The sequence below is a fragment of the Brachyhypopomus gauderio genome, unplaced genomic scaffold, assembly GCF_052324685.1.
Source record: "Brachyhypopomus gauderio isolate BG-103 unplaced genomic scaffold, BGAUD_0.2 sc113, whole genome shotgun sequence".
Taxonomy (NCBI): domain Eukaryota; kingdom Metazoa; phylum Chordata; class Actinopteri; order Gymnotiformes; family Hypopomidae; genus Brachyhypopomus; species Brachyhypopomus gauderio.
This window is the reverse complement of record NW_027506934.1, coordinates 23548-44585: the sequence shown is the minus strand read 5'-3', so window position 1 is coordinate 44585 and position 21038 is coordinate 23548. Positions and strand designations below refer to the sequence as shown.

The 21038-nt window shown below is 42.8% G+C and overlaps 1 protein-coding gene across 1 annotated transcript; it reads right to left on the bottom strand.

The window, feature by feature from the left end:
- Positions 1-1489: 1489 nt before the first annotated feature.
- Positions 1490-20487, bottom strand: LOC143497842 (NACHT, LRR and PYD domains-containing protein 3-like). The gene is made up of 13 exons (XM_076993427.1): positions 20425-20487; positions 19607-19817; positions 19350-19493; positions 17817-17871; positions 16927-17131; positions 14094-15891; positions 11276-11446; positions 9365-9535; positions 7901-8071; positions 6387-6557; positions 5335-5508; positions 2998-3044; positions 1490-2565 (listed from the first exon to the last, which is right to left on the bottom strand). Exons 2-13 carry the CDS (start codon positions 19639-19641, stop codon positions 2039-2041), a joined length of 3669 nt encoding a protein of 1222 aa, XP_076849542.1. The 5' UTR covers positions 19642-19817; positions 20425-20487; the 3' UTR covers positions 1490-2038.
- Between the last annotated feature and the right edge of the window lie 551 nt (positions 20488-21038).

Here is a 21038-nt window from a genome sequence, read left to right as displayed (position 1 = left end):
GTTGCTAACAGAGGTCCAGTGATCCCCAGTCAGAGCCACATTTAGGGCACTCTTCACAATAACCAAATAATGTGATGCGTAAAGTATTGTAATGATCCTTAAGGGATTATTGGGTTACTGTTTCTTTAAGTTAAGTTGTGTGTGCGAGTGGAAAAGTGCGCGAGGAGCGAGAGCGAGAGTGAGAGAGAGGATTCGGTTATTTTTCTTGAGTGAGTTCGCTTGTATTAATGTTTAAATAAAAGAGACGAGTTGTCAACAGTAAACTGTCCTGGTATTTAACCAACGTTACAGTATAAACGCCTCCGCCGCTCGTGCAAGGTGTGCGGAGTCGCGCGCGTCACTAGCGAAAGTTTAATCCAGTCTTGATTAGGTTTAATCAGTCTTAATGGTCCAATGAAGGTAATTTAAAAACCAGGACATTTCCTCACTTAAAAAAACCCCGGGACAGGATGTGAAATACGGACGTTTGTTCACCCTATCGTACTAGGAATACATTTATCAGCTAAGTGATCATTACTGACCTGCGCATTACCAACATGTTTTGCGTTGAGGCGGTAACGAAGGGTGGAAGTGCTCCTGTGATAAGCGAACTTCTTACATAAAATGCAAATAACACTATATTTGTTTTTACTTCCATCTGGACGTTTCTTATATTTATATTTCCCATCCACCAGCGTAGCGTCTTCACTCATCTCCATCATGCTCATCTTATTGTGCGTCCATATAATCTGTATGTCTGGAACTCGTGCACTGAGAAACATTCACGGTGCAAAAGTGTCTCATGCGTTAAATGCGTTAATTTTTTTAGTGCGTTAATTTTCCTGTAATTAATTAATCGAAATTAACGCGTTAAAGTCCCACCACTAATTAGAACAAATACTTATTTTTATTTTTAAGACATACAGAGTAAGCTTTAAATGTACATAGTTTAAATTGTTTGTAATTTATACATCTTTGTAATATTGTTGCTGCAAATTGTGGAACATGCACACAAGTTTTTCACTCACCGGGGTACCTGTACTCTGGTGATGTGACAATAAATCTGATTTGATTTGATTTTGATTCATGTGGTGTGTGGAGCTCTAGCGAGTGGGTTCAGACTGAATGATGTTGTGCTGGAGGAGGCCAAGTTCTTTTACAACTGTTCTCAGATTCTGCTTTGCAAGCACAAAGTGGTTGAAATGTTTATCAATGTTCTTTAGGTTGGCATTAATGTCCAAATGACGTTAAAATTCAAATAAAATGTCTGTGTGGTAGTTTTAGAAGTGAGCAAAAAACTGAAAAGTGCACTGAAAACAGAATCAAGCAAAAACAAACGTGTGCTTAAAACAGTGAAACAAACACACTTAACTGTGTGATTCTTGTTTCTCTGCTCTCACTGTCACTGGTTTTGCTCGGTTGTTTTGCTCAGTGTGTCTTACTTGCTCGATTGAACCTCATCTTTGCTCTCTTGTATTAAAGACAGTAATCTCACTCCATAGGACTGGAGTAAATTTCAGTCTTTCTCTTTAATGGACAGAAGAAAGCAAATGTACATCACACCAAAACATAAAACACTTTACAAAATCACACACAAAATCCTATACTTTGCCCAGTTATGATACTGTATATCAATATGTGGTTGTCTGCTACCATCTACTGGACACATACCGGAACTGCAGGGAAATTTCTGCATAAATGTAAAATACTGGATAAAACAGTAAAATGTAGAAGCAGGTTCTACACTCCACGGTTAACTACTCTGCATGTAATCACAGGACTTCATTTACCCCTAAACCTAGAAATGCAGAGAAGACAGTAACTGTTGAGGCAAGAAAAAGAGGAGGGAGGGAGGGAGGGAGGGAGGGAGGGAGGGAGAGAGAGAGAGAGAGAGAGAGAGAGAGAGAGAGAGAGAGAGAGAGAGAGAGAGAGAGAGAGAGAGAGAGAGAGAGAGAGAGAGAGAGAGAGAGAGAGAGAGAGAGAGATTTTGTTCTCCAGTTGTGTGTGTGTTTCCATGGAGACTCAGGTGTTGCTCCAGTACACAGGAGGTTTTTCTAGCTCACAAACACACTAAGGAGTCAGAACCCCAAAACCCAAACCCTGCATAGAGGGGCTCAGTGAATGTGGAGTGGAATGTGTGTAAGTGTGTGAGTGTGTGTGTGTGAGAGGAGACGCTGTAGAAGGACAGAGTGCCGGCGGGCCAGTCCAGATACACTCCTACTCTGTTGGAGCTGGAGGGGGCAGAGATGTACGTGTGGTTATTATTGTGATGGACAGAGTATCTGTTATTAATGCAGCGCAGCTTCCAGGACTTTATATTGTGTCCAAACACACAGTCATCACTGCGTCCTTTCCTGCTGATTCCTTTATATGTCACTGCTATACCAGCATCTCCACTACACTCAACCTCCCAGTAACAGCGTCCAGTCAGACTCTCTCTACACATCACCTGATAACAGTAATCAAATCTCTCTGGATGATCAGGATACGTCTGCTGCTCCTCCACACACGTCACCTTTCTGTTCCCCTCAGACAGAGAGAGACGTGTGTGTGCTGTGTTTGGGTCCAGTGTGAGCTCACACGCATCTGCACACAAGAAGATACATTAGAGGAGACGACACAAATACTGTGTGTGTGTGTGTGTGTGTGTGTGTGTGTGTGTGTGTGCGTGTATGTGTGTGTGTGTGTGTGTGCGTGTGTGTGTGTGTGTGTGTACATGCGTGTGTGTGCGTGCGTGCGCGTGCGTGTGTGTGCGTGCGTGTGCATGCGTGTGTGTGCGTGTGCATGCGTGTGTGTGCGCGTGTGTGTGTGTATCTGTGTGTGTGTGTGTGTGTGTGTGTGTGTGTGTGTGTGTGTGTGTGTATATATATATACATGCTGGTTATATTTTCTGTGTGTGTGTGTGTGTGTGTGTGTGTGTGTATATCTGTGTGTGTGTGTGTGTGTGTGTGTATATATCTGTGCATATCTGTGTGTGTGTGTGTGTGTGTGTAACTACATAACTACATAACTGCTTACATTTTCTTAGTCCTGGTTTGAGACTGATCTTCCCTGCATGATCCACCCTAAAGAACACACACACACACACACACACACACACACACACACACACACACACACACACACACACACAGTTATTTTTTATTCTGAAGGCTCTGTCCTGAGAGAAATATAGAAATTGAGGAAGAAAGCTCTATTACTCACACACACACATGCACCTAGATAACTGAACTGTCTGTCCCACACACACACACACACACACACACACCTCTATAGGGTCTAGACTTCACAGATTACATTCACTGCCTTGTGTATAGAGTCAAACCCTTTAAAGAATATTCCAGGATCAATAATTAACTATACTGATAGGCTACTGATAAAAGTAGGTGTGTCCGGGGCGCAGCTCTCTGTCCCGCAGCAAACTTTAAGGCAACCAATTAAAGAGCTTCTCCAGATCACATGCTTGCCAAAAGTTTAAGGACCTACATAGACACCCATTAGTCCAGCGCCCCACACACAGGAAGTATACGGTACACATGTAATGTCACAGACATTCAGTGGACAAAAGGAGAAGGTGAGACTCCACTTCGAACTGAGAGACTCCACGGACCCGGCAATTCGAGCTGCCAACCCTCAGATTCGCACTGGACGGAAGTGGAATGCATCCCAAGCAGTTGACCAGGCAGTGGAACGGCTGAAGCACCAGGAGATCGTTGGTGCTACACAGTTGGGCAGATCTGGTCTGGGATGGGCAGTAGCACCAAAGAGCTGGTCCAAAGCGACCAGGAAGGAGAGGAAGGATCTTGTGATCTCTGAAGTTGCCAAGATGGAGGAGGAAACATACAAGATTACAGCAGTGAGCCAGCAACAGCAAGGCAGATGGACTACTTGGGAGGCTGTGCTAAACAGAACCATCACTTGGGCCGATTTGTGGAGAACTCCCCAGGCAAGACTGAGCTTTCGGATTAGGGCCACATACGACACCTTACCGAGCCCCCGGAACCTTCTCACCTGGTTTGGCACAGAAGAACACTGCCATCTCTGTAGTTTCCCAAGTCCAACCCTAAAGCACATCCTCTCCGGATGCAAGACAGCGCTGTCACAGGGAAGGTACAGGTGGCGGCATGACAAGGTCCTGCGCAAGCTCGCAGAGATCCTGGAAGCCCGCAGACAGCAGGTAAACCGGTCAGCAAGCCTACCCACCTCCCCGATGTGGATCCAGTTTACCAGGTCAGGGACGACAGCACGGTGCAGCACGGGGACAGAGCGGTCGCTCCTGTCGCTAGGAAGTGAGTGGCAGTTGGCAGCCGACCTTAGCCGCCAACTGAAATTCCCAGCAGAGATTACTATAACATCCTTGTGCCCAGACATCGTGCTCTGGTCAGCACCTGCCAAAGCCGTCATCATGGCAGAGCTGACAGTCCCATGGGAGGAGCACATGGAGTCCTCGTACGAACGGAAGAAGGACAAGTACGCAGAGCTGGCAGCAACGTGCTCACAAGCTGAGTGGAGACCATTCATCTTCCCAGTGGAGGTCAGATGCAGGGGCTTCACTGGGACATCCACACAGAGGCTACTGAAAACTCTGGGTGTCACAGGCCCTAACAGGAGGTGAGCTATTCGCGACCCTGCAGAGGAGGGTGAGGAAGGGAGCTTCTGGCTGTGGCTCAGAAGGAAGGATGGCACATGGGGGAAAGAAGCTCTTGAGGGAGACGTTCTGGTATGCGGTCAGTACTTGTGCTTGAGTCAGGGAGATGGACGTCCCTGACATGCACAGTCCCCTGCGACTCATTCCACACACAACAATAATAACGCTGGGGTCAGAGAGTGGGGTGAATACAGATCCTTCAGCAGGCTGCAGGGGGCGGCAGGGAGACGTCCCTGTCGCTGCTCCACCACCCAGAGATGTTCTGGGGGATAATGGAGCGAAACATCAGTGAAGGGTGCCCCCCCCAGCTGACGACCCTGCAGCCCACACAATGGCACCGTCGGAGGTGCGTCAGGCAGCAATGCCAAGCAGGTGTGACCACCTGTGCTTACATCTAGATAGAATTATTGATCTTTTTTTAAATGTACGATAATTGTCAGTATTACTAGTTTCATAATACTTTTGCAATATATAATTTACATAAGTTCATATGTCTAAGTAACATTTTTTCTCTGGATAATTTGATGAGGGCGGCACCCCAGCGCCCCCTACTGACGAGCTGCCACTGGTGTCATGTATGATACTGTATGTATTTTAGGAATAAGACCATGTATGTGTCATGTGTGCTGTTTCTATGTATGACACTGTTCTTCTCACATTTGGAGTGTGTGTTCACACACAGGGTGTTTAAGGGGATTTCTACATACCTGAGTGTGTCCAGTCTGCAGTGGGGATCCTCCAGTCTAGCAGAGAGCAGCTTCACTCCTGAGTCTCCTGGGTGGTTGTAAGTCAGATCCAGTTCTTTCAGGTGGGAGGGGTTTGAACTCAGAGCTGAAGCCAGAGAAGAACAGCCTTCCTCTGTGACCAAACAACCAGACAATCTGCAGAAAGGAGGGAAAAAGAGGGAGAAAGACAGTGTCCTCACTGCATTTGCAGAGCAGCCAGTATGGGGCGCTAGAGAGGCCAGTAACTGTAGTGGAGGCTTCACCCTGTGCTTTATAATAAACTACTGTCATGGTGAGGTCTCATATCCATTCCTCAACTATGATCCTACACCACCAAACACCCTCCACAATATTAAACCTAATAATCCTAAACTGCTTAGCTCTGATCTTTGATATAATAGCACTTTTGTAAGTCGCTCTGGATAAGAGCGTCTGCTAAATGCCATAAATGTAAATGTAAATGTAAATATAATGTTGTCAAATGTGTGTGCACAAGCACTGAAAAGGTGGTTTTTTCATTACATGTCATTTTAATATTGGGGTATTTGTCATATGTGTAAATGAAATTAAAAGATATTGCCACATTTTCTTTCACAGTACTGTGGATGTGGACGTCTGGATTTGGAATATTAATAAGACACTTGGGGCAGAGCTGTTTTACAAGCTGTGTGTTTCAGTCAGGTCTGTGTAGGAGTGTGTCTGTTCAGCGGTGTGTAGGAGTGTGTGTTTCCATAAATACCCACATACATTTGGACAAGGACTCCGTCAATGACATGTAGTTCATGTATTTAATTTTAACAGGAAATATTTGGAATTAATAAAGAAAGAAAACCTCATAAAATAATAAAGTGTGAAATTGTCTTGCATTGCCTTGTGGTAGGATTTTTTATAGTGTAATCAAAGGAAGTTTATTATTTTTAAAAGGAAATTGACATTTTAAAAGTACATAAATATTAATCTTAAATTGATTAAAACCCTGTAGTGCCACCACACTTTACTGTTTCCATTCCAGATTAAATTGACAGAAAACTCACCTGAGAATCTCCAGTTTACAGTTTGAACTCTTCAGTCCAGCACAGAGCTGCTCCACTCCTGAATCTTGTAGGTCATTATTATTAATTTCCAGTTGTTTCAGTGAGGTTTCTGTTTGTAGAACTGATATGAGAGATTTGCAAGACTCCTCAGTGAGACCACAGAGAGACAGTCTGTAAAGGAGTAAATACAGTACAAAATGTAGATCAATCAGATGATGCTGGATTCCAGAATCTGAACTGCTGATTAAATTATCCTCTGTATCTGTTATGCAGCTCAACCCTGGAGACTGCAACTCCCAGAATGCCCCACGTCGTCTGACCCTTTCCTCCTCCCCTCAGTACTAGTTCACACCTGGTTCTCATCATAGGATATTATTTATATCACGACACTCACTAAACTCTTTGTGAAGTATTGCCGACATTTTGAAAGCATACATAAAGTTTTTTCCTGCATTCTATTCTCTTTGTGGTTCGACCCAGTTTGTCTAGTTCACTGCTCTCCTGGATTCTCCCTTTTTGTACCTCTGTCTGTTTTTTCTTCTTTTTGTGTGTACCTGACCTGGACTGTTTTTTTGACATTGACTTTTGATTACGTCTGGATCCCTCTGCCCAGTTGTTTCCTCCATTTACTTCAATAAACAAAGTGTGTTTAAGTCTGTGTACGTTTGTGACTAATATGTACCCCACATCACAGTATCTTGTAAAATAGGATGAAATTAATTACATTAACAGATTAAAAAGTATCAAAGCAGAGGCCAGTAACTGTAGTGGAGGCTTCACCCTGTGCTTTATAATAAATTACTGTCATGGTGAGGTTTCATATCCATTCCTCACATATGATCCTACACCACCAAACACCCTCCACAATATTAAACCTAATAATCCTAACCTGTTTAGCTCTGAACTTTGATATAATGTTGTCAAATGTGTGTGCACAAGCACTGAAAAGGTGGATTTTTCATTACATGTCATTTTAATATTGGGGTATTTGTCATATGTGTAAATGAAATCAAAAGATATTGCCACATTTTCTTTCACAGTAGTGTAGATGTCTGGATTTGGAACATTAATAACACACTTGGGGCAGAGCTGTTTTACAACCTGTGTGTTTGTCACTTCTATGCAGGTGTGTGTGTGTGTGTGTGTGTTGAAAAACATATATATTTTAGCCATTGAGTTTATTTTGAGCACACAGATGACATAACGACACGCCCACAAGGAGGGGTCCGGAGCTGTCACCGTAACACAATGAAATGTAGTTCATGTAGTTAATTTTAACAGAAAATATTTGGAATTAATAAAAAAAAAGCCTCATAAAATAATAAAGTGTGAAATTGTCATGCAGTTCATTGTGATAGGATTTTTTATAGTGTACTCAAAGGAAGTGTATTATTTTTAAAAGGAAATTGACGTTTTAAAAGTACATAAATATTTTATCTTAAAATGTATTAAAACCCTGTAGTGTCACCACACTTCACTGTTTCCATTCCAGATTAAATTGACAATAAACTCACCTGAGAATCTCCAGTTTACAGTTTGAACTCTTCAGTCCAGCACAGAGCTGCTCCACTCCTGAATCTTTTAGGTCATTATTATTCATCTCCAGTTCTTTCAGTGAGTTTTCTGTTTGTAGAACTGATGTGAGAGATTTGCAAGACTCCTCAGTGAGACCACAGCCAGACAGTCTGTAAAGGAGTAAATACAGTACAAAATGTAGATCAATCAGATGATGCTGGATTCCAGAATCTGAACTGCTGATTAAATTATCCTCTGTATCTGTCATGCAGCTCAACCCTGGAGACTGCAACTCCCAGAATGCCCCACGTCGTCTGACCCTTTCCTCCTCCCCTCAGTATTGTTTTTTCCTGCATTCTATTCTCTTCATGGTTCGACCCAGTTTGTCTAGTTCACTGCTCTCCTGGATTCTCCCTTTTTGTACCTCTGTCTGTTTTTTCTTCTTTTTGTGTATACCTGACCTGGACTGCTTTTTTGACATTGACTTTGGATTATGTCTGGATCCCTCTGCCCAGTTGTTGCCTATCTGTGTGTTTAAATCTGTGTGCGTTTGTGACTAATATGTACCACGCATCACAGTATCTTGTAAAGCAGGATGAAATTAATTGCATTAACAGATTAAAAAGTATCAAAGCAGAGGCCAGTAACTGTAGTAGAGGCTTCACTCTGTGCTTTATAATAAACTACTGACATGGTGAGGTCTCGTATCCATTCCTCACCTATGAGCCTACACCACCAAACACCCTCCACAATATTAAACCTAATAATCCTAAACTGCTTAGCTCTGAACTTTGATATAATGTAGTCAAATGTGTGTGCACATGCACTGAAAAGGTGGATTTTCATTATTTTAATATTGGGGTATATGTCAAATGTGTAAATGAAATTAAAGATATTGCCACATTTTCTTTCACAGTATTGTGGATGTGGATGTCTGGATTTGGAACATTAATAACACACTTGGGGCAGATCTGTTTTACAACCTGTGTGTTTGTCGCTTCTATGCATGTGTGTGTGTGTGTGTGTGTGTGTGTTCAGCTCTGTGTAGGAGTATGAACATTTCCATAAATACCCACATACATTTGAACAAGGGCTCATATGAGTCTCTTTAGAGTGTTACATTTCTCTTCTAGGAGATTATGTAAATCTACTTATGCATCACACATTTTTCTTTCTCTCCGCAAAGTGGTCAGTCAATGAAATGTAGTTCATGTAGTTAATTTTAACAGAAAATATTTGAAATTAATAAAGAACGAAAACCTCATAAAACAATAAAGAATGAAATTGTCTTGCATTGCATTGTGGTAGATGTTTTTATACTGTACTCAAAGGAGTTTTATTATTTTAAAAAAGGAAATTTACTTTTAAAAGTACATAAATATTTATCTTAATATTTATTAAAACCCTGTAGTGTCACCACACTTCACTGTTTCCATTCCAGATTAAATTGACAGAAAACTCACCTGAGAATCTCCAGTTTACAGTTTGAACTCTTCAGACCAGCACAGAGCTGCTCCACTCCTGAATCTTGTAGGTCATTATTATTAATCTTCAGCTCTTTCAGTGAGTTTTCTGTTTGTAGAACTGATGTGAGAGATTTGCAAGACTCCTCAGTGAGACCACAGCCAGACAGTCTGTAAAGGAGGAGTAAATACAGTACAAAATACAGATCAATCAGATGATGCTGGATTACAGAATCTGAACTGCTGATTAAATTATCCTCTGTATCTGTCATGCAGCTCAACCCTGGAGACTGCAACTCCCAGAATGCCCCACGTCGTCTGACCCGTTCCTCCTCCCCTCAGTAATAGTTCACAACTGGTTCTCATCATAGGCTATTATATATATCACAACACTCACTAAACTCTTTGTGAAGTATTGCCGACATTTTGAAAGCATACATAACGTTTTTTCCTGTATTCTATTCTCTTTGTGGTTCGACCCAGTTTGTCTAGTTCACTGCTCTCCTGGATTCTCCCTTTTTGTACCTCTGTCTGTTTTTTCTTCTTTTTGTGTGTACCTGACCTGGACTGTTTTTTTGACATTGACTTTGGATTATGTCTGGATCCCTCTGCCCAGTTGTTTCCTCCATTTACTTCAATAAACAAAGTGTGTTTAAGTCTGTGTACGTTTGTGACTAATATGTACCCCACATCACAGTATCTTGTAAAATAGGATGAAATTAATTACATTAACAGATTGAAAAGTATAAAAGCAGAGGCCAGTAACTGTAGTGGAGGCTTCACCCTGTGCTTTATAATAAACTACTGTCATGGTGAGGTTTCATATCCATTCCTCACATATGATCCTACACTACCAAACACCCTCCACAATATTAAACCTAATAATCCTAACCTGTTTAGCTCTGAACTTTGACATAATGTTGTCAAATGTGTGTGCACAAGCACTGAAAAGGTGGATTTTTCATTACATGTCATTTTAATATTGGGGTATTTGTCATATGTGTAAATGAAATCAAAAGATATTGAGGTAGTGTAGATGTCTGGATTTGGAACATTAATAACACACTTGGGGCAGAGCTGTTTTACAACCTGTGTGTTTGTCACTTCTATGCAGGTGTGTGTGTGTGTGTGTGTGTTCAGCTCTGTGTAGGAGTATGAACATTTCCATAAATACCCACATACATTTGAACAAGGGCTCATCTGAGTCTCTTTAGAGTGTTACATTTCTCTTCTAGGAGATTATGTAAATCTACTTATGCATCACACATTTTTCTTTCTCTCCACAATGTGGTCAGTCAATGTGTAACGCGTGGAGGAGGAGGCAGGCACAACGACGAGTAGTGTGGTGAACATACACTTTTAATAACACAAACACGGGTGAAGTCCAGCACGGTAGCGTAAGCACAAACAGACAACTCATGCAGGCACGAACTCAAGACAAAGACGAGCACGAGACATTGTGCAAACGCACATTAAATAGGTGGTGAACACATTCCCCAATGATCACGAGACAAGGCACAGGTGAGACTACGAACACGCTCACAGACGACCCACACCCACGGAACTACAAACATGGACATAACTGCACACAGACGACATAACGACACGCCCACAAGGAGGGGTCCGGAGCTATCACCGTAACACAATGAAATGTAGTTCATGTAGTTAATTTTAACAGAAAATATTTGGAATTAACAAAGAAAGAAAACCTCATAAAATAATAAAGTGTGAAATTGTCTTGCATTGCCTTGTGATAGGATTTTTTATAGTGTAATCAAAGGAAGTTTATTATTTTAAAAGGAAATTGACATTTTAAAAGTACATAAATATTAATCTTAAAATTGATTAAAACCCTGTAGTGCCACCACACTTTACTGTTTCCATTCCAGATTAAATTGACAGAAAACTCACCTGAGAATCTCCAGTTTACAGTTTGAACTCTTCAGTCCAGCACAGAGCTGCTCCACTCCTGAAACTTTTAGGTCATTATTATTAATCTCCAGCTGTTTCAGTGAGTTTTCTGTTTGTAGAACTGATGTGAGAGATTTGCAAGACTCCTCAGTGAGACCACAGCCAGACAGTCTGTAAATGAGTGAATACAGTACAAAATGTAGATCAATCAGATGCTGGATTCCAGAATCTGAACTGCTGATTAAATTATCCTCTGTATCTGTCATGCAGCTCAACCCTGGAGACTGCAACTCCCAGAATGCCCCACGTTTTCTGACCCTTTCCTCCTCCCCTCTGTATTAATTCACACCTGGTTCTCATCATAGGCTATTATATATATATCAGGACACTCACAAAACTCTTTGTGAAGTATTGCAGACATTTTGAAAGCATGCCAAGCGGTTTTTCCTGTATTCTATTCTCTTTGTGGTTCGACCCAGTTTGTCTAGTTCACTGCTCTCCTGGATTCTCCCTTTTTGTACCTCTACCTGTTTTTTCTTCTTTTTGTGTGTACCTGAGCTGGACTGTTTTTTTGACATTGACTTTGGATTACGTCTGGATCCCTCTGCCCAGTTGTTTCCTCCATTTACTTCAATAAACAAAGTGTGTGTCAGGGTTGGACCCAGACGCGTTCCTCCTGCCGCCACTGGGGGGAGCTCGCGAGCTAGACCCGGAGGCAATTGAGCGTGATAGGCTACAGCTGTTTGCAGCCTATTTAGAGAGAGCAACTTCAGCAGCCCTTTGCTGAAGTTGTTTGCTGCCTACGCTTTCACAGCCCAAGCCATCTCTCTCTCTCTCTCTCTCTCTCTCTCTCTCTCTCTCTCTCTCTCTCTCTCTCTCTCTCTCTCTCTCTCTCTCTCTCTCTCTCTCTCTCTCTCTCTCTCTCTCTCTCTCTCTCTCTCACTCACACACACACACACAGCTCCTGCATTTTCCTTCGCCTGTTTTCGTTTCCCACTGAGTGTTCTCAGTCGTTCTATGTTGGTTTGTCTGCCAGTGTTCTAATACAGTGCAATAGTGATAATTATTGGGGTTAGGTGGACCATAAGAAGATAGAATATAGAAAAGAGGGGGAGAGAAAATAAAAAGGGAAAAGACAGAAAAAAGGGGAGAAGTAACCCCAGGGGACCAGCCAGGAGAGGACCGGGCACAACAAGCCCCAGACCCAGAACCAGCTGTCCTCACACATACACTCACCCCCATGTATACACTCCTACATACATACACACACACACCCCCTTATATACGCCCTTACCATGTATACACCTACACACATCCATATACACATACATACACACACACACACACTCACCCACATATATACACCTACATGCACATGTACATCCACTCAAACATACACTCCCACACACATTCACCCACACCCATATACACTCTTACGGACATGTATACACCCACAAATGTACTTACATTCACCCCAATATATACACACACACACCCATATACACTCTTACGGACATGTATACACCCCTACATACATACACAAACCCCCTTATATACACCCTCATTATATATACACCTACACACATCCATATACACATACATACACCCACACTCACCCTCATATAGAACCTCATACATATATATACCTACACAAACATACACTCCCACACACATTCACCCATATACACTCTTACGGACATGTATACACCCACAAATATACTTACACATTCATCCCAATATATACACACACACCCATACCCCCCCCCAACATGTACTCATTCACCCACCTATACAAAAAGAGACAAGGACAAAGACACATTCATCCAAACTAACACACCCTCCACGGCGGGGGCAAATGGCTGGACCAGCAAGGATCGGCAGCAGCTCCAGGACGCCACCAGTCCAGCCCCGCGCTAGCGACCCATCCCTGTCCCGGCAGGGAGCAGGAAACGGGTGAAGGAAGGCCTTCCCACCCCTCCACACCCAGTGCTGTGTAGTGTGTAGGTGTTGGTGTAGATGCATGTATGGTAGTGTGTGATACTATGGTGTAGTTAAAATTGAGGGGACAGGTGCTGGGACAAACGTGGGCAAAGCCCCGGGCCACTGGACGACGTGTGTCCACACCATCCCCTCAAAAGCCCTCAATGTCTAAAGTGCAGTAAAAACTGAGGGACAGACAGTGGTTAGGAGACGGGTGAGAACGAGAACGAGAATTGTTGACGGGGGGGGGGGGGGGGGGGGGGGGTTGGCGAACGAAAATTGTTGACGTTGTTGTATACTCCAACGCTAGGAATCTAGCACTAGGACCCTGGAGCGGTTTTTTTTCTGCATTAGCGCTAGATTCGGAAGTTCACATCGCGCCAGAACAACTGAACAGCACACTTATAATAATTTAATGCCTCCCCTCATAAAATTCCAGACATTTTAAGACATTTTTAGGCCTTGAATATGGAAAACTAAATTTAAGACATTTTAAGACTTTTTAAGGATCCGCGGGTACCCTGACCGCCCCACCCCCACCACCCAGGCACCTCAGAGCCCCAAGGCCCAGGCCCGATGCCCCGACACAAGGCAGACTGACCCACCCCACCCAGCGGCGGACCCGCAGTGGCGCAGGTCACCCCCGCGCGGGCAGGGCCCTAGGCACCGGGCCCCATGTCCCGCCACCACGCTGAGGGCCAGCACCTGCTCCCCCCACACCCCGGGCCCCACACCCCAGAGCACAGAGGCAGCGCCCCCCCCCCCCCTCTGATAGACCTTCTGATTCAGGAGCATCCAGTGCTATGTCCACTGTGAATCTCTGAATGAAAATACTCACATGACTTTTCTGGATGCTTTGACCACTGGCAGCAGTCTCAGTAGACATTTCTCTGATGGGTCATATTTCCTCAGGTCAAATTCATCCAGCTCCTCTTCTGAGTTCAGCAACACAAACACCAGAGCTGACCACTGAGCAGGAGAGAGCCTGACTCCATGAAGACGAGTGTCACCTCCTCTGCTCAGGTATGTTTGGACTTCCTGTACTAGAGAATGATCATTCAGTTCATTCAGACAGTGGAACAGATTGATGGATTTCTCTGGAGAGGGATTCTCCCTGATCTTCTCCTTGATGTACTGGACTGTTTCCTCTTTGCAGTGAGAGCTGCTTCCTGTCCGTGTCAGTAGACCTCGTAAGAGAGTCTGATTGGACTCCAGTGAGAGACCCAGAAGGAAGCGGAGGAAAAGGTCCAGGTGTCCATTCTGACTCTGTAAGGCCTTGTCCACTGCACTGTTGAGGAGAGAAGATATTGATTTTTTGAAAATACTGAACAATCCAGGGTGTTGCTGTTCCAGCACATTTGTGTTGGTGGAGATGAAGGTAATGAACACATATAAAGCAGCCAGAAACTCCTGAACACTCAGATGTACAAAGCTGAACACCTTCCCCAGCTGTAGACCAAACTCCTCTCTGAAGATCTGAGTGCACAGTCCTGAATACACTGATATTTCTCTGACATCAATGCCACTGTTTCTCAGGTCTTCCTCATAGAAGATCAGGTTGCCTTTATCCAGCTGTTGGAAAGCCAGTTTTCCCAGTGCCAAAATATGTTTTCTAGATTTTTTTTCTAGTTGAGGGTAAGTGTCACTTTTCTGATCATACTTTTGGTCCTTGTGTTTGATGTGAAAGATCAGGAAGTGTGTGAACATCTGAGTCAGAGTCTTGGGGATCTCCCCACTCTCTGCTTCACCCAACATCCTCTCTAGAACAGTGGCTGCAATCCAACAGAAGACTGGAATGTGGCACATGATGTAGAGGCTTCTTGATGACTTCATGTGTGAGATGATTCTGTTGGCCAGACTCTGGTCACTGATTCTCTTCCTGAAGTACTCCTCTCTCTGAGGGCCACTGAACCCTCGCACCTCTGTTACCTGGTCAACACACTCAGGAGGGATCTGATTGGCTGCTGCTGGTCGAGATGTTATCCAGAGGATAGCAGAGGGAAGCAGATTCCCCTTGATGAGGTTTGTCAGCAGCACATCCACTGAGGTCGACTCTGTTACATCCCACACGCTGTCATTGTTCTGGAAATCTAGACGAAGACGACACTCATCCAGACCGTCAAAGATGAACAGAATTTTGTAGTATGTATAGTGAGTTGGTTTTAATTCACGTGTTTCTGGAAAAAAGCAATGAAGAAGCTGCACCAGACTGAGCTTTTTCTCCTTCATCAAATTCAGCTCCCTAAAAGGAAGTGGAAATATGAAGAGAACATCCTGATTTACATTTCCTTCACACCAGTCCAGTATGAACTTCTGCACTGAGACTGTTTTACCAATTCCAGCCACTCCTTTAGTCAGCACAGTTCTGATGGCTTTGTCTTGTCCTGGTAAGGGTCTAAAGATGTCACTGCATTTGATGGGTGTCTCCTGTGTTGCTGGTCTCCTGGATGCTGTCTCAATCTGTCTCACCTCATGTTCATTGTTCATCTCTCCACTCCCTCCCTCTGTGATGTAGAGCTCTGTGTAGATCTCATTCAGAAGTGCTGTGGTTCCATGCTGTGAGATTCCTTCATTAATTTTCTCACATTTTTCCCTCAGTTTGGATTTCAGCTTTCTGTGGCAAGCAGGGAACATTTCTGATAAAGTGGAAGACAACAGCACACATGTTAATCTGATTTAAGGCCAACCATAAACAACTCATTGCAGAAAATACAAGAAAAGACATTATTATTAATAGATATTTAGTCCCCATAGATTGACCATGATACATTCAGGAAATTGAAATACTGTAAATGTTAGAGATAGGTAAGACCAGGGGTCGGCAACCTTTGAGACATGGAGTGCCAACTTTAACATGTCCAGTCAATGAGTGTGCCACTATCAACAACAAATAATATTGGTGCGGCGGGGGGTGGGGGGGGGGGGGGTAGTGAGCTTAAAATTGTTGAGGGGAGGGGGAGCAAGTTTAAAATTGATGACGGGGGGGGGGGGGGGGGGGGGGGGGTTTTAATTGTTAGCGGAGGGGAGGTGTAAATGGACACAAATTAAGTATTATATCGCGATCAATCACCAAGTATAAACGCCTCCACCGAGCAGAGCATTGAGGAGCGATTTCGATTGGAGGATTGTGATCTATTTTTTATTATAAATTTTTTTTGCTGATACTGGTCCAGCGTGTCGCGTGCCAGTGATTATGCCTCAGCGTGCCAACGGGTTAGAATGTCTGAGTATCAAAAATGACATTGAGAAAACATGCGTTGATGGAGGAAGCCATTACACCAGCTGAAGTTCCACCACACACACTGGTAACTGTCACCTGACTGAGGAGACCTACAACTAGCAGACTGGACATCTGAGAGACAATGGAGGGAAACAGAAAACACACCTGTGTATGACATCATGAGACAGTGACCTGTGGTCAAATCTGATTGGCTCAGTTTTAAAGAATAACAACGTATCCTCAAAGCATCAACATTCTACAATCACATGACAACAGTGATAAATGTAGGAGAGTCTTGAGTCTGCACCTGAGCAGACTACACTGAAGGGAGGTCAACTGAGGACAGACCAACACTGATTTAAGATCCTCATTGTGAACTGAGATTCACCAACAGTGTCCTCCCTCTGAAGTAATAAAGTGATGTTATGATGTCATGACCCAGAGCTCTTACTGGTCTGTAGTGTGTTAGCGAGGTCTGTCTGGTTCATGTTCCTCAGGACGTGCAGTGTGATCTTCATCGCCCCCTCTCTGACACTGCTCTGATCCTCCTCATCCTCCACCTGTTTCTCAGTGCATGCTGGGTAATCTGGACTCAGTAGATTCTTGAATCTCTTCAGCTCATTTTTCACCAGAGAGATGATTTTGTGCTCCAGCTCCTGAATAAACAGTATCAGTAAAACTACAGTGTTACACACAGATGATTATAACAGGATAATCCATTAAACACAAGAGAGGACTGAACTGAGAGGGACTGGGTGGTCCTGTGGACATTATGGTTTATTACAAAAGTTAAAGTACAAAAGTTTAATATTTAAGTTTCAAGAATACAGTTTTAAGAACTACCACAGAACAAGAGAATTAACAAAGCTTAAATATGACAGACTAACAAGAGAAGGGACAGAGATTAAATAAAACAGACTAACAAGAGAAGGGACAGAGATTAAATAGGACAGACTAACAAGAGAAGGGACAGAGATTAAATAGGACAGACTAACAAGAGAAGGGACAGAGATTAAATAGGACAGACTAACAAGAGAAGTCAACTGTGAAGAGGTGGGACTGATAATCACAGGGTGGAGTTACTGAATGGAAGGAGGGACAGACAGCCATGAAAAACACATGGGAAGTATAAACAGGGAAAGGCTGGGCGGGGCTAGAGGGACCAAACAGACAGATTGACAGGAGAGGGTGGAGCTCAGCATGACACACACACACACACACACACACACACACACACACACACACACACACACACACAAACACACACACACACAAACAAACACACACACAAACAAACACACACACAAACAAACACACACACACGCGCGGACAAATACACACCTTGAATACTGACTCCAGTTTGTCTTTAGAAATATTTACAGGTTTCTTTTGGGCACTGTGGACAAACAGAACAACAACTTTAATGGAAAATCTACATTTTATAGACCTGAATACATGATGCACAAACACCTTAAATGGAAGCACAATCAGCATGGCTGATCTGGAAGATGGGCCACCAGAAAAGGCAATGATTTGGTAGCAGTTGCACAGTCGACTTAAGCACTCTTTTATTTTGTTTGTTTACTCTGCTGAAGAGGCCGTTTAAAAGTAGTATGCACTTTGTTTAATATAAAAAACTTGAATTTAATAAAGGAAATGTGGAATTTCAAGTTACATCACTGAATAGGCCCTCTTTTTATGTTTACTATGCTGGAGAGTAAAGTTTTGCACTAACATTTTGCACTATAAAGCTGTTTTACATTTTTTGTTCTGTATTATGTTGTCGGAATATATGTAATTTACAAGAAAGCCAATTTCGTTGTTTTTTGTTCTGCAGAAAATTAATCGTTTAGACTAGTCGACCAATCGATAAAATAGTCGATAGTTGAATCGATAGAAAAATAGTCGTTAATGGCAGCCCTAACATGAACACAGACAGATAATGAAAGGGCCTCTACATGCTGCTGGATGAACTGTGGATGTAAGATGACACAGTAAAAGGCCTCATTTGATAAAGGTCCAGATCAGGGGATCTTTAAACAGACAGAACTTTTACATTTGGACCTCATACATATATAATGAATGTGTATATGAATATGAATGACTGGGGTGTGAAGTCATGTTGATTGGACATAATGGTGGAATCTAAAGTAGATATGTAAATAGAGTAGGAGGAGCAATGTGTATCTGATTAGAATATGTCACGGTAGGCCGGTCCGGCTCCTCAGGGGATCCGCCCACTTCACAACACTCCACCTCTCGTTCACTCCATAGATCACAAGCCCCGCCTACTGATCAGTTCTCTTCATTCCTGCACCTGTCACTCATTTCCAGTAACCCTCTTTATCCGTTAAAGGTCAAGATTGAGTGACTCTCTTCAGAGTTCAGAGCGCTATCCGCTCCTCTGATACCTTGCATTTAAACTGCATTTAACAGCTTTGAGTTGTGCTGTGACTATGATGGAAATGGACATTAAAGTCGACCCAGCACCACCTCCTGTGTCTGCTGCATCTGTCACCTCGTTACAGAATATACTGTATGAATAAACATTAGTGCTCCTCTGAGCCCTGGAGACTTTCATGTTGGGGAGAGACTCAACTGTACACCAACGTTGCTCTACAATAAAGTGGGACCTGTTATTCTCATCAAGTGATCTTGGAGTCTGTCTTCTTTATTTTATTACTCTGTTCCTTATTTGTTTAAGTATAATTCAGTGGTACTGGCTTTAATGTGGGATTAAGGAACCACAAATATTTACTCCCTCCACACATACGTAAGAACTGAGGAGGGAGAAACAGAGGAAAATGTGGAGAATGAAGACTTAAAATACTTTCAGTCTGATTAAAGAATCTCTGTGTGTAATGTGTCACTCACTGTGGGTCAGGGGTCACAGGCCCACTACTGAAGTAAGGAGGACATGGCATGGACCAGTCACTCTTCATAGACACACAGCTGGGTAGTGGAGATGATTCACTCTTCATAAACACACGGCTGGATACTGAAAATACGCTCTTCACCCTGATGAAGATGAGGAAAGTGTTGAGTAATTAAGTCCTTCACTACATCTCATTTATCCTGAATATTCCCTCTTCCTGTTTCCTCAGATTAAGTGCTGATGTAAAGCTCCTCACTTTGGGTCACTGCTGGAGTTATGAGGCTCCATCATGGAGTTGTTCCTCTTCACACACACACAGCTGGGCACTGGAGATGCTGCTCTCTGCTCCCTGTCAACACTTCATCATAAAGAGGAGGAGCAGGACACTGAAACACTGATTATAATGAACCTGATGTCACGGCAGTGTGACTCCGCCCCCAAACACAATCCCAGTAACACTGGACACACTGGAAAAGGACATTTTAACAGATATGTTATATACAGTATTCTACATATACGTGAACGCTTGCTAAACACTTAAATGCAATTACACGCTACTTTAGCGCCATCTTTTGGCAACTTATATTAATGAATATTGACGATGTTTTTTTCTTTTTTTTACCAATGTTCCGCCTAAGATCGTCTAGTTTAGAACAAATACAAATGTGATTTAAAGGCAAACAGTTCTTCCAGTGTGACAATATCAGTGACTATACAGTGGCCTCTCTTGAAAAATGCTAAATAATATTTGAATCCATATTTAATTTTAAACTTGTATTTAAATAGTTATATTTAGGTATCATAAGTATCTCTAACTACAGTGACTCTTTGACGATGATCCTTAAATACAGATTCTCCTGAACAATGTTAAATACGACATGCGCTATCACCTTTCTCCGTGTCAGTAATCTACATTTCCGGAGTGACTGAAGTTCAAAAAGTTCGCCGTTTTGTCACAGATCGTTTCGTACAGATTCAGACTGGATTACGTCCTTTATCGTTAGAACATTAAACCAGTATATTTTGTACATAATGTAACATTTCAAACATTTCTGTAAGTGTTAATAAACTCACCGTCGTATGTCCCAGACGTGCGTTCATAAGGTGATTTTTATTTGGCGTTTACTTTCGGTTTCGTCTCATCTCATTTGACCACACCTATGACGTAGTTTCCGTGCGAACACTAGGGGGCGCACAGACACAGAGCGAAAAACAAACGTGAACGTCATGGCCAAACGTTTTGAGAATGATACAAATATTAATTTGAAAAAGCTTCAGTTTTTATAATGGCAATTTGCATATACCCCAGAATGTTATAAAGAGTGATCAGCTTAACAGCACTTAATTGCAAAGTAAATATTTGCCTAGAAAATGAACTTTATCCCCCAAAACACATTTCAACTTCATTGCAGCCCTGCCTTAAAAGGACCAGCTAACATAGTTTCAGTGATTGCTCCATTAACACAGGTGTGGGTGTTGATGAGGACAGGGCTGGAGATCAATCTGTCATGATTAAGTAAGAATGACACCACTGGACACTTTAAAAGTAGGCTGGTGCTTGGCATCATTGTTTCTCTTCTGTTAACCATGGTTATCTCTAAAGAAACATATGCAGTCATCATTGCACTGCACAAAAATGGCCTAACAGGGAAGAGTGTCACAGCTAGAAAGATTGCACCTCAGTCAAC